This window comes from Rhineura floridana, chromosome 3 (genome assembly GCF_030035675.1).
Source record: "Rhineura floridana isolate rRhiFlo1 chromosome 3, rRhiFlo1.hap2, whole genome shotgun sequence".
NCBI classification, from domain to species: domain Eukaryota; kingdom Metazoa; phylum Chordata; class Lepidosauria; order Squamata; family Rhineuridae; genus Rhineura; species Rhineura floridana.
In genome coordinates, this window is record NC_084482.1 from 212,737,510 (window position 1) to 212,755,085 (window position 17,576).

A 17,576-nucleotide genomic window follows, 5' to 3' on the forward strand; every position below is an offset into this window, starting at 1 on the left:
GCTGTGCATAAGTACTTGGCTGTTCACCTTAAATGGAGGAACAAGAGAGCAGTTTTTTGTTACAATTCTCTCTCTCTGCATCTCTTTTCACAACCTCTGACCAAGTACCTATTGCTAAAATAACTCTGTACAAGGCTTGGAGCTTTGACAGTTTGATATCAACAGAGCTCCCAGAAATATGTTTTCAAAGTACAAATCATAATATATTCACAGGATTTCTCCACAGCATCTTATCACCTTTCCTTTTCATTCCATCAGGATACATCTGGAGGGTCAAGGCTGACGGAGAACCATTTGAAGTATCACTGGAAAAATCTGAGGAGCAGGTGCAGGAGCAGAAACTGAGGAGTCAAGATAGAGCAAAGAGACAAGAGGAGAGACAAACTCACACACGAGACAAATCTTATAAATGCTTGGAGTGTGGAAAGAGCTTCAGTCAGAGTGGCACCCTTACTTCGCATCAAAGAACTCACACAGGGGAGAAACCTTCTAAATGTTCCGAGTGTGGAAAGAGCTTTAAGTGGAGTAGTGCCCTTACGCTACATCAGAGTACTCACACAGGGGACAAACCTTATACATGCTTGGAGTGTGGAAAGAGCTTCAGTCGGAGTGACACCCTTACTTCGCATCAAAGAACTCACACAGGGGACAAACGTTATAAATGTTTCGAGTGTGGAAAGAGCTTTAAGTGGAGTAGTGCCCTTACGGTACATCAGAGTACTCACACAGGCGACAAACGTTATACGTGCTTGGAGTGTGGAAAGAGCTTCAGTCAGAGTGGCCGCCTTACTTTGCATCAAAGAACTCACACAGGGGACAAACCTTATACATGCTTGGAGTGTGGAAAGAGCTTCAGTCAGAGTGGCACCCTTACTTCGCATCAAAGAACTCACACAGGGGACAAACCTTATACATGCCTGGAGTGTGGAAAGAGCTTCAGCTGGAGTAGCGCCCTTAGGGTGCATGAAAGAACTCACACAGGGGACAAACCTTATAAATGCTTGGAGTGTGGAAAGACCTTCAATCAGAATAGCTACCTTACTTCGCATCAAAGAACTCACACAGGGGACAAACCTTATACACGCTTGGAGTGTGGAAAGACCTTCAGTCGGAGTAGCACCCTTACTTCGCATCAAAGAACTCACACAGGGGACAAACCTTATACATGCTTGCAGTGTGGAAAGAGCTTCAGTCACAGTGGCCACCTTACTTTGCATCAAAGAACTCACACAGGGGACAAACCTTATACATGCTTGGAGTGTGGAAAGAGCTTCAGTCAGAGTGGCAACCTTACTTCGCATCACAAAACTCACACAGGAGACAAACCTTAAAATGCTTGGAGTGTGGAAGGAGCTTAAGCAGAGTTCAACTCTTTCTGTGCATCAAAGGATCCACACAGGGAAGCAAGGCTACCAACAGGATTTTCTGGTCTCAGTACTCTATGCAGATTGGGCCCTCTGCTGCACTCCTCAAAGACAAATAATCCAGTGGGAACACTCAAATAACAGCTGGTATAGCATAGTGGGGAGGAGAGCCTGGCTGGAGTCCAGAGTCTGTGAGTTCAAATCCCCGCCTGTGTCTCCTGGGTGTCAAGGGCCAGCTAAAGATCACCCCACAGGGAGTGGCTCAGGGGTTATGTGCCCTGCCACCTGTGTAGCCGTGGGCAAGCTGCATAGTCCCACGGAGCCCAGTTGCCCCCCAGCTGGCAGTTGTGGACAAGGAAGGGGCTGGCTTGTGCAGTGGGGAGAACTATCCTCAGAGGGAGGCAATGGTAACCCCCCTCTGAATACCGCTTATCATGAAAACCCTATTCATGGGGTCGCCATAAGTTGGGATCAACTTGAAGGCAGTCCATTTCCATTTCATCACTAATAATAAGATATCCAACAGAAAGAATATCAACAGGTGAAGCTTTCCCCATAATTCTATACTATAAAAAGGCAGGTATTAATCCGCCTGCCACATTATTATATAGCCATTATAGTGGCTGTATACTATAGCCAGCATGGATTTTTTGCATTCCGCAATGATAAATTGAAAATACCCCCATGCCATTCTGATCCTTCCCATAAGTTCATTTCAAAGCAATATCTCACAAAACTTATAGTCCTGAACTCAGAAATGCTTGCTTAACAACCCTTTAAGTTTTCATGGCAATACGCAAAATAGTCAGAGAATCAAGAGTTCAAAATGTAAAATGAGGGAAATAACAGACCTGGACTTTTTTCTGTCAGAGATCTCATAATTTGATGACATTAATTAAAAATCAGCCATGTTCACAGAGTACCTGTAATCCTATTATTGACCTTGCCCCATTCTCTGAACTTCATCTTCTGCAGTTTTAAAAATAAAATGCCTGGCTGATTTTTAATTTAAGAAATTTTACATTGAACTGAAAGATGTCAGGCATGCTTAGTAAGAACCAGCTGTCAGTGTTCTAAAAGCCAGACTCACACCTGAAACGTTTCTAAAGATGTTTTGTGATAATGTATTTTAAGCCTGTTTTATGATGTTTTAGAGTTTTTGGTGCTTTTGTTTGCTGCCCTGGGCTCGTTCTGGGAGGAATGGCGGGATATAAATCAAATAAATAAATAAAAATGGGGGCAGTGTCAGTGATGTCCTCTACAGTCAAAAGGGATTGGTACAAGGGGAACGCCTCCCTCCCCATGGACAGGGAGTAGAGAGCATATCCAACAGTTACATTATAGATGGAAGCAATTCTTGTTGGATTTAAGCAAGCTTGCATGCCCCCCCTTTCATAGGGAGATGCTCCCTCTAACCAGTATTGGAGATATCTCTATATATTTGTTTACCATGATGTAACTTCCTCAAAGGGTGGGGTTATTTATTTCTTCCTCCTTTGTTAGGGGTAGGGTTGCCAGGTTCTTGGCCTGAGACTGATCCTGTATCTTTAGGAGAAGAGAAATTCAGCACAGTGCAGGTGTTCTTGCAACTCTGTAATGGGAAAAATCACAAGGTGGAATTCTCCCTGCCCCCTCCACAACTTTTAAAGATACAGAAGACCTCTTGGAGGCTGGGCCTGGCAACCAAGAGGTCTTCTGTATCTTTGAAAGTTGTGCCGGGGGAGGGGAGAATTTCACTTTGTGGTTTTTCCCATTACAGAGTTGTAAGAACACCTGCACTTGGCTGACTTTCTCTTCTCCTAAAGATACAGGATCAGTCTCAGGCCATGGACCTGGCAACCCTAGTTAGGGGATATTGATCCTTTTTGCATATTCTGCATTAACCTCTAGCAGAGGGAACAGGCAGACGTTCCTTCCAGGGGCATCCTCACCAATGACTGAAAATGGACTGAGACTACAGATTATTTTCTATCTAAGCTAGAGCCTATGTTGTCTTAAACATATGAAGGTTGTGAGTAAATACTCTTTATTCTTTTTACCTAAGAAGATTGTCTCTGTGACTTCTTTGATTAACTAGCATGCATGGGAGGAAAGTGTGGGACTGGTTTATTTTCATTCCACTGTTGCATACATACTTTGCTAAGAAATAGGACTACATATTGTTCCTCTTTTCATTTAAACCAAACAGGTTCTGTGGCCCAAAGTAAACTGAGAATTAAACCTTTCTTCTGCCTGGCATTTTAGCATGTGTTTTTTAAATTGTGTTTAACAATGTGTTTTTAAATTTGTATATTTGTTTTTAATGTTTTTAATTGTTGTAAACCACCCAGAGAGCTTCAGCTGTGGGGCGGTATACAAATGTAACAAATAAATAATAAATAAATAAAGCAGATATTTCAGGGTTTTATTTTTTTTAGTATGTTTGTTTGTTTCCCCCTTTGCTCTGTATCAGACACTAGTTTTAAAAGAGACTTTCTTACTGCTCTGTCTTCTCTGAGTTGCTTTTTGCAAACCAAGGGCCTGTTCACAGGGGAGCTTAACTTAAAGTAAATACGTACCTTTTGCCATTGCGACAGATTTGCTAGGTTCACACTCCCCAGCTTCCAAAATGTTTTTTTTAACTTTCAGTTCACATGGCGTTCCTCTTGAAAGGTTAGTATCGCTGTTTCCTTTCTCTGATTGCACACTAAGGCTGGAGACCATGGGAGGGCGCAATTGGCAAGGAAAATGTTTCAGGTTTCATTTCCTCCCGACGACGTGTGTGTGCCTTCTGTTTTAACTCAGGTCATTTTGGGGCAGAGAACTGAAATCAGTTTAAAGCCTCAGCGCTTCGGCATGCCAGCCACTGGAGCGTCGCTGCTGTATGCAACCGAGAACTGGTTCTGGGCTGGAAGGCTCGAGGGGCAATTTAACGACATTTGGTGCAACCCAAAATGGGGAATTTTGGGCTGCAAATCCAAAGCAGCCTCAGCCCCGCCTCTAACCTGCAATGTCAACACAGTGGACAACATTGCAGGGCTGTTGTAAGCCACTATTTCGCTCTGCCACATATACATTGAATCAGTCTATGGGAATAGGCATTGGTATTAGTAGGGATTTAAAAAAAACCTTTTGATGCCTGTATATTCGTTATCGTTTTCACCTGCAGCAAGACTTGAGTTATAAAGAACTTGAACTCTTGTGGCACTACCCTTTTTTTGCCTGAGTGGACAGGCTACTGCATAATCAATGGTACGCTAAAATGCTGGATGCCTCCATTGCTTCCTATGAGTAGAAATAGCATGGGGGGGAAACAGGAAGTTGCCTCTCAGACAACTGCATGTAGGGTGGGAACAGCTCGAAAGTCTATGCTGCACATCCAGGGAAAAATATGTCACATTATCTCTTGGGGGCATGCAATTAGCATATCACACGTGTCTTGCTTATGTCCTCGCAGTGCAAATTACCACCTTTTGTTCAGACAATTTGATTGTTTTCAACAAAAAAAGTATCATTTCTTTTAATTTGTTCAGTATTGTTATTACCCAAAAGGATAAAGAACACAGAGGCACTGGAAGAACACAAGTGACATACACTCAATTTGGGTCATTGGGGGGGGGTTAGCAAATAAAAAAATCCTGTTTCAGAGCAGTGTATCTCCATTTTGTCTCCTACGCAGCTATGAAGTGTTTTTAACCTGTCTTTCTGAGAAGAGGAAGGCAATGAAAAAGGCCTTCCTCCCAGGTAAATGTAGGGCTCGTCCAAACTTACCTGGATAAACCAGGTTTCCCATATCCACTGTGTCATCTGACAGTCCTCACTTGCCCGTTGTTTTGTTCTTTCCCGATGTTAAAAACACGCCTTTTTTGCGCCTGCATGTGCAGCGGGAAGACCCCCACATTCTTTTCGCCTTTTCCCAGCTCCGCCTCTGACACAACCCACTATCAGCCAATTGGTGTGCAAAATATGATGTGTGCTCCTCTCCCCCTTTCACCCACGATCAGCAACGCTCATGCGCTTGAACGTAAGAGCGTGAAAGTTTGAATTTCCTGATACTTCTGTAGTGGCGGCTTCAATGGAGTTATTGGAGTTTTTGGCTCTTGTTCGCCTCCACTTAGAGCTGCTTAATTTCTGCCTTGTGCAGCTGAGGGATGTTTCCCTTCAGTTCATGTTGGCAGAACAAGAAAGGGAGGAGGAGGATGACCAGGTTACTTTGATATGGAAGAAAAGCCGCAAGCAACTGCAGAACTGCAAAAAACGTAGGTCCTCACCTTTCATGAAGTTGGCTGTCATGGCCCATAGCACTTTGCCAAGAAACATCCCTTGCAGTGTTTTGGTTCGAGATCATGCAAGATCCTGGTGGGAGACTGAAGTCCTGCAACACTGGGATGATGATCTATGGCTGGCCAACTTTCGTATGACTTGGGCAACGTTATATGAAACAGCAGATCTTCTTCGACCCCATCTCGAAAGACAAGGAACCAATATGCGAGATGCCATTCCTGCAGGGAAGAGGCTCGCTGTTACTGTTTGGTGGCTGACAACAATGGAGTGTTACCGGGAGGTAGCGGTGAACTTCGGACTCAGAAAGTCAACCGTGGGAGACATTGTTGTGGAGGTGTGCCTGGCCATGGAGTATGTTCTTCTATCAAGAACTGTTAATATTGGCAATCCTCAGGAAGTAACATTAAAAAATTTATTGTTAGTATTAACATTATCGGTATTATAATGGTTACTGTTATGATTATGTCTTCTTAGCGCAAGAGTGAAAAAGCACCACTGCAATAAAGTGTGCGTTTCTTTTTTTCGGATAATGGACGGCTTCCTGAGAATGGGATTCCCTCCGGTGATCGGGGTTGTTCATGGATGCCACATCCCCATAATGGCTCCGGCAGGACAGGGCGAGGAATACATCAACCGCAAGGGGTTTTATTCAATTTTGCTGCAAGGGACTTGTGACCATACTGGTCTTTTCATTAACACTGAGGTTGGTTGGAGTGGGCGAAATCACGATCCCTTCGTTTTTCGCAATTCCGCAATCTTTCAGGCAATGGATGCCGGGGATTTCATTCCCGGTTAACCCCACCATAACTATCGGGAGTTCAGATGCCTCCACTCATCCTTGCTGTTGCCGCCTACCCAATGCACCGTTGGCTGATGAAGCCCTATGGCGGACATCTCGACAACTTCCAGATGGGTTTTAACTGAGTGTCTAACCACTGCAGAAATGTGGTGGAAAAACGTTTTGGGCGTTTAAAGTCAAGCTGGAGACATCTCACTGCTCGCCTCCCTGTCGCGGAGGAAAATCTTGTTAGCGTTGTTCCTTCTCGTGTTGTATTACACAACATTTGTGAGAGCAGAGGACATATTCTCCAGGAGCGATTTGACGTGTTGGACCAATTGGACCTTCCTGCGTACGAGGAGCAGTTCCGCAGAAATGACAACATGAATACATGCAGGGGGAATGCTGTTAGAGCTGCTATTGCTCGGTTTATAATCGAGAACAATCTTTAAGTGTACAACATCCTCACAGTAAATGTCTGTTTACTAGTGACTGTTCCGTTTCCCAGCATTGCTGTTACTTCCAAAAATGTCATTAGCAGCATTTCTTCTTGCGCCTCTTGAAGTTCTCACTGTGGTAAAAGAGACCTGCAAACCATTTATGGGACAATTACTGCTGTACTGGTGCTTGCTTGAATTTGCAGCCACTGGCCGCTGAGCAAACCATTCAAACCAGGATGCTAAGGAAAAATGAACAGTTGCTGCTGTCTCTGTAGCAGCATTGGCCTTATTTTAATTGTTTGTCTTTTTCACGGTCCATGGTATATGTAACGCTCTCCTCCAACGGCACATTTCAAAGGAGTTGATTCTTCTCTTACCCGCTTTTTTCACCGTCCAACTCTCACATCCATACATAGAGATCGGGAATACCATGGATCAGAAATGATCCTGACTTCAGTGTTCAGTGATACATCTTTGCATTTGAGGACCTTTTCTAGTTCTCTCGCAGCTGCCGTCCCCAGTCCTAGCCTTCTTCTGATTTCTTGACTATTGTCTCCATTTTGGTTAATGACTGTGCCAAGTATTGATAATCCTTGACAAGTTCCATGTCCTTGTTGTCAAGTTTTAAAGTTACATAAATCTTCTGGTTTCTTCATGGGCTGGACTGGATCTTTTTTATTATCAGGGTGCCCATTTGCTACCGGGCCAAGTTCAAGGTTCTAGTTTTGATGTACAAAGCCCTATACAGCTTGGGACCAGGATATCTGAAAGACCATCTTATCCCTTATATACCCAGTCGATCACTGCGCTCTGCAGGTGAGGGCCTCCTGCAGATACCATCGTATCAGGAGGTCCGTTCTGCCCAACATAGGAAGTGGACTTTTGGTGTGGCGGCACCTCCCTGTGGAACTCCCTCCCCTTAAATATTAGACAGGCACCATCTCTGTTATCTTTTTGGTGCCTACTGAAGACCTTCCTCTTTCAACAAGGCTTTTAAGTTGAGACCTATCCCAGTCTGCTTCTGTGTTGGAATTGCTTTTTAATACGCTTTTAAACCTTTTTTGAAAAAAATGTTTTTAACCTTTTTTTAAAATGTCTTCAAAGCTTTTAAAAAAAAGTTTTTAAAGTTTTGTTTTAAGGTATTTTAATGTCTGTTTTTATGACGTTATAAAGTGTTTTTAGTTGTTTTGTTTGCTGCCCTGGGCTCCTGCTGGTAGGAACGGCGGGATATAAATCAAATAATAAATAAATAGTCAATAACTCAGAGCTACTGTGCTCTAACCTGCAGTTGACTAAATCCTTGCCAGTGAAGCTGCCAAGTGTCCTGCTATGTTACAATTCCCAGCGTACTGCCTCTGGCAGTGGAGGCAATGCATTGCCATTGTGCCTAGTAGCCACTGATGTCCTTATCCTTCATGGATTTGTCCAATCCTCTTTGAAACCTATTCAAGTTTTAGGCTGGGTGAATGGTGCATGTTGGAGAAACTGCCTCTTCTTCTTTTTCCAGCATCTGTTGCCCTTCCAGGATCTGGTGACCTTTGAGGAGGTGGCTGTGTATTTCACGGAGGAGGAATGGGCCCTGCTGGATCCTGGCCAAAGAGCTCTGCACAGGGAAGTCATGGAGGAGAATTATGAGACGGTGGCCTCTCTGGGTAAATATATTCTCCCCCCTTGACTGATAAATGTTGAAGGTATGAATTTAGCAGCTGTGCTATTTAACCTTCCACTGCAGGGATGCTATTATGGAAATGGGTGCCTGGGCCCTGGATATTTGGGGAGGGACTGCAGCTTAGAGGGAGAACACGTGCTTCGCATGTAGAAGGTCCTAGGTTCAATCCCTGGCAGCTCCGAGAGGGGTGAAATGATCAAGTAGGAGGTGCTGGGAAAGGTCTTGCCCTGCCTGAGATCCTGGAGATCCATTGCTAGTTCTAGTAGACAAAGCTGGGCTAGACGGACAAATTCCCTGATCTGGTGTAATGCAGCTTCCTCTGTTCTTTGGCCTTGTTGATGATTAGCTTTATTTATTTCATTCAGTAGTGTAGCGGCAAATTCAGAACTGCAGGGTCTCTCCATAACAGTCATAGCCAGGTCCCCCCTTTTTGTTGCTGTGGGTTGAGAATGAGATCCTTGTTAATGCCTTCTCCCGCAACAATAGACATCCCTAAGAGCAAATAAGCATGAAAGGGGAGTATGTTAGCTACTGGAGAGAGTCTGCTCAGTGGCTGACTTACCTCTTTTAACTCCAATTGACTCCAATCAGCAGGAAAGGACAAGGAAGCATGTTAGAAGTGTCATGGTCCACCGCCCCCTCAGGGCACGGAGACCAAGCTTCAGACCCAATTCCCACCCTTAGGGCAATTGTTCTGGAACCCAATCACCAAATTTCCCTTGCCAAGGTTGTGCAAACCAACACCAACCCTGCAAGGTAGAAGATAGGCTGCCACCGCCCCTTCACTGGTTCAACTCAGAGCTAGGGGAACTCAGAGCCCAGAAAACAGGTAAACCAAGGTTCAATAAGAAAAGAGCCAAACTTACACTCCTTGTCAAGAAACCTCTGGTAAAACCCCCAAAACAGATTTAGGGTTAACTTCCTTATCCTCGGTAGTTTCATAGTCGAATGGTCAAGGTGCTGGATTCAGAACCACCCCTACCCTCAATGAACACACCAGGTTAAACAGAAGTAGCTTTATTCAAAATGTAAGTGCACATCAAGATATAGCAGCAAAACAATTCCTCAAAACCACACACCCAATCAGGGGTTTAGGTAAACATAACAGAGTTCATTCACACAACAAGAAAATAACAACCTGTCTAGCCTGTCTACTTACTTAGGAGGTAGTTGGTTGCAATCTCATCTCTCCTCAGAGAGAATAGCATCAGGTAAGAAACAATGGAACCCCTCTTAGGTGACCACCAGCAGGATCAACACCTAGGAACAGTCCAGCGAGAACCACCCAGGGGAACAAAGGCTATGGGTCTCAAGCCCTATACTTAAGGAAAAAGAAACCCAACAGTCCAGAATTAATTAACCAATCAGGGGCTTTCTGATGTAATCCCTTCTCCATGCTTCTTCACTTTTTCGTGCCTTGCAGGCCCCCCTCCCAACGGTGTTCTCAACCTTCACAGGCCTGCATGGCCTTGAGTACCAGGCTCCCACATAAGAACATAAGAAGAGCCTGCTGGATCAGGCCAGTGGCCCATCTAGTCCAGCATCCTGTTCTCACAGTGGCCAACCAGGTGCCTGGGGGAAGCCCGCAAGCAGGACCCGAGTGCAAGAACACTCTACCCTCCTGAGGCTTCCGGCAACTGGTTTTCAGAAGCATGCTGCCTCTGACTAGGGTGGCAGAGCACAGCCATCACGGCTCGTAGCCATTGATAGCCCTGTCCTCCATGAATTTGTCTAATCTTCTTTTAAAGCCATCCAAGCTGGTGGCCATTACTGCATCTTGTGGGAGCAAATTCCATAGTTTAACTATGCGCTGAGTAAAGAAGTACTTCCTTTTGTCTGTCCTGAATCTTCCAACATTCAGCTTCTTTGAATGTCCACGAGTTCTAGTATTATGAGAGAGGGAGAAGAACTTTTCTCTATCCACTTTTTCAATGCCATGCATAATTTTATACACTTCTATCATGTCTCCTCTCCTCCTCCTCCTCCTCTCTAAACTCAAAAGCCCCAAATGCTGCAACCTTTCCTCGTAAGGGAGTCGCTCCATCCCCTTGATCATTCTGGTTGCCCTCTTCTGAACCTTTTCCAACTCTATAATATCCTTTTTGAGATGAGGCGACCAGAACTGTACACAGTATTCCAAATGCGGCCGCACCATAGATTTATACAATGGCATTATGATATCGGCTGTTTTATTTTCAATACCTTTCCTAATTATCGCTAGCATGGAATTTGCCTTTTTCACAGCTGCCGCACACTGGGTCGACATTTTCATCGTGCTGTGTTTCTATTCAGGCCTCCCTAACTGCCTTCAGCTGGAAACGAAACTTAACATTTTTGCCTTTCCAGAGGCCTGTCTTCTGACAAGATGTAACTCCCAGAATCCTTTGTACTGAGCCATGGTATTAGAAATTAGATTTAACAATTCGTAGAAATATACAAGTTGATGACAAGATGACTCTTCTAAGTGGCTAACACACTCCCCTTTCATGCTTGGCTCGGATGCTGGAGGAGACAGAGGGACCCTACTGGGACCTGGCTCCCAAAAAAGTAAAGGGTCTAAGACACCCTGGGACCCCAGACGACTGCACCGATTACATTTATATCCCATTTTTACTCCAAAGAGCTCAAGGTGGCATATGAACACAGTTCCCTTCCTCCCGATTCTATCCTCACAACAACCCTGTGAGGTAGGTTAGGCTGAGAGTGTGTCACTGGCCCAAGGTCACCCAGTGAGCTTCATGGGCAGGTGGGGATTTGAACCCTGGTCTCCCAGGTCTGAGTCTGACACTCTAACCACTATGCCACACTGTCCCTCTTTAGTTATCAAGCAGATCTATATTCCACTTCCACAAAATAGCTCACAGGGCATGTTAACACACAAAAGACACCCCAAGCAGCACACCCATCACACAAAGGCAACCAGGGTTTCTAGAGCACGTGCTTGGGTATGAAGCTCTTTCGGCCGGGGGACAATTGGTGTTAAGAGGGCCCCATGGCAGGAGAGGTGACAGGCCACCTGGAAGAGAAGCAGGCGCCTGGTGGCTTCACTTGCCTCCCTCTCTTGCTCATCTGGGCTGCCCTGCCCACCATTATTCCAGCAGGATATCCCTGTCCTGACTCAGAGGCAAGCATTCCATCCTCACAACAGCCCTGTGAGGTAGGTTAGGCTGAGAGACAACAATAGACCAGGGGTCACCCAGTGAGCTGCAGGGCCAAGTGAGGATCTGAACCTGTGTCATCCTAGTCTGGCACTCTCTCATTACACCACCCTGTCGTAGCCCTGGCTTCACCGTAAAGGAGGCCTGATACAGGACAGAGAGTCCGACTCCTTCCCACGCAACTCACAGGGCGACCCAGGAATTAGAGGAAGAAAAAAGGCAGCCGAAAGTCCATCTCAGCTCCCTGCAGTCCAAAGAGATCCCAAGCTTAGGGCAGTCCCAGCAGTGCGCAGCGCATGAAGACATCTCCATGGTGGGGCAGAAGGACCAGGACCCACTTTTTTACACTGGGGGAGGCTTGCCAGCTCAGAGGCGTTTGCTCAGCTTCAGCCGGTGCTGCAGAGAGGGGGAAAAAAGGTTGAGGTTGGAGCGGAGCCAATACAAGGAAGCCCCTGCAAGCACCTCCAGGTCTCGAGAGAGGATCTTGGGATCCTACTTCTTCTGTGAACACCCTTGAGCTCTGTTCCTCATCCACACCATGTGGCTGTCGGTCACAAAGGAAATGAAGGCTGGTAAAGGCCACCCATCCATGGCAGCTTCCACCTCTCCTTCCTGTTGGGGTACGTCAAGCACCCGGGGGAAGGATCCTTGAGATGTGTGGCTCCATCTCAGGCACTCGGGTGCAGGACATTGGGTTGTGTACCCAATGAAGTTTTACTCAGAGCAGAGCCCCTGAAATGCAACTCAGCTGGCTGAGGGTTTTTGCACAGGGATGAAGTGGATAGACGGGAAACTCCACACGCCCTGGCCTGTCTTTCTGGACTGACTTGCGCTGATCCTTCCTTCAGGGATGCTAGACCAGGGGTTCCCAAACGTGTTTCCCCCCTGCAGACTACTGACAAATTGCAGATGGCCTTGGCGGACCACTTCATGATTTCTTCTGCCTGTTGTAGCAATTGTAATATGCTTGATGCCCTATGCTTTTTAATTGCATTTTAATTGCGTCTTTTATTCCTTATCTTGCAATTAATTGGATTATGTGGCATTTCATCCAAACTGCAAAAAATAAAATACAGTCATTAACCAATATGGAGAGAATAGCCAAGAAATCAGAAGAAGGCTAGGAGTGGGGAGGGCAGCTGTGAGAGGACTATAAAAGGTCCTCAAATGCAAAGATGAATCACTGAACACCAAAGTCAGGATCATTCAGACCATGGTAGTCCCAATCTCTATGTATGGATGTGAAAGTTGGACAAAAAGGCGGATAAGAGAAAAATCAACTCCTTTGAAATGTGATGTTGGAAGAGAGTTCTGTGGATACCATGGACCGCGAAAAAGACAAATAACTGGGTGTTAGAACAAATTAAACCAGAACTATCACTAGAAGCTAAAATGATGAAGCTGAGGTTATCATACTTTGGACTCACAATGAGAAGACCTGATTCACTAGAAAAGTCAATAATGCTGGAAAAAAACAGCAGGGAGTAGAAAAAGAGGAAGGCCAAACAAGAGATGGATTGATTCCATAAAGGAAGCCACAGACCTGAACGTACAAGATCTGAACAGGGTGGTTCATGAGAGATGCTCTTGGAGGTCACCGAGTCATAAGGTCGCCATAAGTCATAATTGACTTGAAGGCACATAACAACAACATGTATTTCCCACAATAAATGAATGCTTTATTGTTTTCTGAAGCCCAGAGTCTCAGAATGATTATATCTAAGGTAGAATGTGCTCCTTCAAACCAGGATTCACATACACCGCTCAGCTACTGTTGGCGTTTTGTTCTCCTGCTAACAATGAACAAGCCTAAGTCAGCCACATCCATTGACTTCAATGGGCCTACTGTGAGTAGCACTTGGACTGGCTTAACCCACTCTGTCTCTCAGCGGCCTCCTCCACCACCAATGGATGGGCAACTGAGAGTCTCATGAACATCCCTCTCCCCACAGCCGAATGCCTGAGATGGAGGCAGTGTAACCTTTGCCCATCTCAGGCGCATCTTTCGGCAGCTGCAGGAGAAGAGTGTGTGTGTGTGTGTGTGTGTGTGTGAGGTTGCACGAGGAGGCCATGTGATTCACCGACAAAGCTCACGTTCATTAAGAAGTGAATTAGCCAGAGCACTTAAAGATGTCAGTGATACACACAGATTTGGCTGTTGTGAGCAGCGACACGTAGGGAGGTCTCTGCCGAGCAGAAATCAGCAAACCTTCCCGTCGCATGATGGCTGGATAAGGTGTGGGAAATGGCGCTATCAGAAAAAAAGAATGTATCACAGCCAGAAGGTGTGAGGGGTGTCCTGTAAGGACAAGTTCAATGACACATATTCATCTTATATAGATTTTATCGTCATTTTTTTTAGATTTTTAACATCTCTTTGTATGCCTATTTTGTAGGTCGCCCAGAGTGGCTGGATAGCCAGCCAGATGGGTGACTAAGAAATTCAATAAACAAAATAAAATAAAATATATATTAACAGACCGCGACTGGTGCTAGCTCCCTCGATAGCACAAGTTTCACTGTGGGTAGGAACTATTTTTCAACTGATGCTGCAACCCGAGTCTCTTGTGTAATTGCCTGGGTACGTGTGCTGGATCGATTTGTGTTCTCTTACCGGTTTAGATATTTTTGTGAGCTGTACTCTGTATTTAGTTCTACAATATTAGCACTTAAAGGACATTTTTGTAAAATTTAACAATACATATATATTTTTTTAAAAGTGAATTCACAGCACTGGGAGCCTCTTCTTAATGTACGTCTGTCCTCAACCCAGAGCTCCAAAATTTTCCCCTTATAAACCGTTTCCTGAAATGGACATGTTGGGGTGGGTGGAGAAGAGGGGTTTCTTCCGACATAATGGCTGGAGGCTGGGATCTCCCCCTGGAGGCATCAGCCTCTCTCCCTCCCACCCCACTCCCATCCAGATGACACCCCCTCTTCTGCCACTCACCTGCTTTGGAGCTGCTAGATGGCCAGGTTGTTCCCTGTACGGCGGAGAAGGAACACAGAGTTAGACTACCCCTGTATGGCAGATAAGGGGAAGGGAGGCTTGTCAAGGGGCTAGACCTCTCTGAGGCGTCATGAACCCCAATGGGGAGACCAACTGATACGAGCAGGAACATTTGTTTATTTTGGAATGTCTATACTGCCCTGTACCAAATGGTCACATGGCCGTTTACAAATTTAAATACATAGTATGGAACATAAACAAAAAATTACAATATAATCAACAAACAATGCCGGTATTTTGATATGGTTGTGTCATGTGAGAGCACTCCCTTGCCCCCACCAACATGAAATGCCCCCAACTGTTGGCTCTGTGGCATCTGCAATGCATCCAGTGCTTCCCATCACAGAGCCCAGATGCGCTTTGGCTCCCCCATGTCTGCTGGACCCTGCAGCTTCTAGGATGGGTAACCTTTCCCCACTAGAACTCTGAACCAGGCAGGCAGAGAACTTAAGAGCTGTTTCAAAAAGAATCTCCAGAGGCCCTTAGAGATACAGCAACGGCCAGAAGGTGGTCTCTGTTCTTGAGCAGCCTCAGTGAGAGGCAGAAATCCCCCCAGAGGGATACCATTCCTCCACTTACCTCTGCCAGAGCCCTTGGACCCTCAGATGTTAGCTGGAAAGGAGGGAAAAGGGAGGGAGGTCAGTGCCTTTGGGGGGGCAGGGAGGGAGTTTGTTTATATCTCCTCTCACGCTTGGACACCTTTCTCTAATCAGCTTCACCTAACTGCTTCAAAGCCACAGACTAAACGCACATAGCAAAAACGCAGATATGCAGGAATTAGAAACATTTCTATCAATATACATAGGAAAGGGCTGGGGGCTCCAGGGGGCTACTCCCTCCATCCAGAGAGAAAGGGGCAGATTTCTCCTTCCAGGTGCCATGCAGTTCCATTGCCCAGCTGCCCCAGAAATACTGAATTATCACAAATCTCTCTCTCTCTCTCTCTCTCTCTCTGATAAGACTATAACAAGAACTACCAGGACGTCGCTTTTCCGGTTAGTTTTGCCAGGGCTCACGGTAACAGGGAGGGGGGCTTTTTTGCTGGTGACCCCGGTGGATCCCTCCCCCAAATGGGATAGTCCCTCCTACAACAGAATGGAGCCTCCAACCCCCCCAACACATGCATTCATAGTTTACTTACTGATGTACATCACGGCCCCAGCGATCCCAGCCACCATCACCAGGAAGAGGAAGGCCCCCACAATGCACCCGACAATCACTCCCATGTTGGATTCTGTGGTTAAACAGGGAAAAATAATTTCAGGAAAATCCAGCACAATATGTTTCTGTTATGCGGGGGTGAGGGGCGCACAAAGGTCTTTGGAGCTCACAACATTCAGAGTGGTTTGGTGGGAATATCCAAGAAGGGTCCCCACCCACCCTCATCACCTCCTCTCCAGATTTACAAGAGTCCTGGGAGAGGGAGAGAGGGAGCGAGTGTAGAATCTCCTCCCACAGGGGAATGCCCTGTAAAAAAATGTTTGCTCATCATATTGTGCTGACACATTCACCTTGAGCAAGTAAAATATATATGAACATTCCGTGGCAACGCAACCACACAAGCTTACAGGCAAAAAGGATGGCACCCAGCTTTTGCCTATGACGTGAGTTTATGGCCAGCAAGACAATACTTGCAAAAAAATTAAAAGGCTACATCACTGTTAAAAATGGCACAACCCGGATAAATTGCTTTGCACTCTACATGTACACACAGGATCCGCATTTCCTGGGTAAAAAAGCACCTCCCAGAATCTCCCACCCAAACCCTGCCCAGGAGAAGCCCCTGTTTTTGCTCATTCCCCTCCCCGCAGTTTCTCACCAGGTTCCTCCCAGGCCAGGTCTAGGGTCTCTGGCAGGCTGTCATGCTCCACATGGCAGCGGTAGCGGTCTCTGTCCTTGGGATCAATCTTGATGCTGAGCCAGGCGTGATAGGTCCCGTCCGAGTTGGGAGCGACGTCCCTGCGGAAGGTGCCCTCCTCCCAGACTTCCCCGTCCTTCTTCCAGTTGGCGTCGATCTCCCTGTGGTAGAAGCCGTGGGCCCAGCAGACGAGGGTCTCCATGCCGTAGTCCGCTTTCCTCATCACCTTCACCACTGGAGGCTCTGCCACAAAAAAGCAACTCTGGAGTTAACCACAAAGACATCCCCAGAGGTAGGCAGCTGTATTTTAAGAGCAGGAAAGATACCCCAAGTGGCCATGTAGTCCTTCCCCAGAGATTCAGCATCCCACACCTGCAGCGTCCGAAAGAGATTTAATTCCAGGGACCCTGGAAACCATCTGCTGCACCCTGTGAGCACCTACCTGGTCCTGCCTGCCTGCCAGTCTGCTTGCAGGCTGAATGGTTTCCACCTGCAGCTCTCAGAGGTGTCGCCCAGCAAAAGGAGGATATTTAGCAGCAGAAGCTCAAGGCACTGGCCAAAGGGCGTATATAAAGTTCTTTTTATACATCTCACAAAGTTAAGATGACTGCGATTTGTAGTAAGGAAGCTGCGGTCACAGGATGAAGCTGCAACTAATACTGCAGGCCAGAGCTCAAGAGAGGGGAGAGAGAGAGTGTGTGTGTCCATCAATCTCCCTATTGTAGCCTCTGGGCTGCAATGTCTTTTTGTCCCATTTCTGTCCTTCCCCCCCCCCCCATGACACTAGAGTTATGTACCTCGGTACTACTAATATGTGTATTTTTATAATGGAGGTTTTTTGTGATCTTTGTTTGACCACCTGGGATGCTCCTTGTGAGGTTATGAGTGTCAGGTGTGCTGGTGGCCCAACTCCCTACCCAGTGAGAGCCGTTTGGTTGGAGGGGCTTAATCTCCCTTGGGGAGAGATGGGGAGAGGATGGTTGCAAGGTCCCGGGTGAGTGACATGGTGAAATGAATGCCGTTTCATTCTCCTCTG

The 17,576-nt window shown here is 46.2% G+C and overlaps 1 protein-coding gene across 1 annotated transcript in view; it reads left to right on the forward strand.

The window, feature by feature from the left end:
- The window catches only part of LOC133378950 (zinc finger protein 883-like), a 53,534-nt gene that overhangs the window by 11,185 nt on the left and 24,773 nt on the right, over window positions 1-17,576 (forward strand). The window contains exon 5 of the mRNA XM_061613562.1: window positions 259-1,197. Coding sequence (XP_061469546.1) covers window positions 259-1,197 — 939 coding nt within the window. The remainder of the gene's footprint in view (window positions 1-258; window positions 1,198-17,576) is intronic.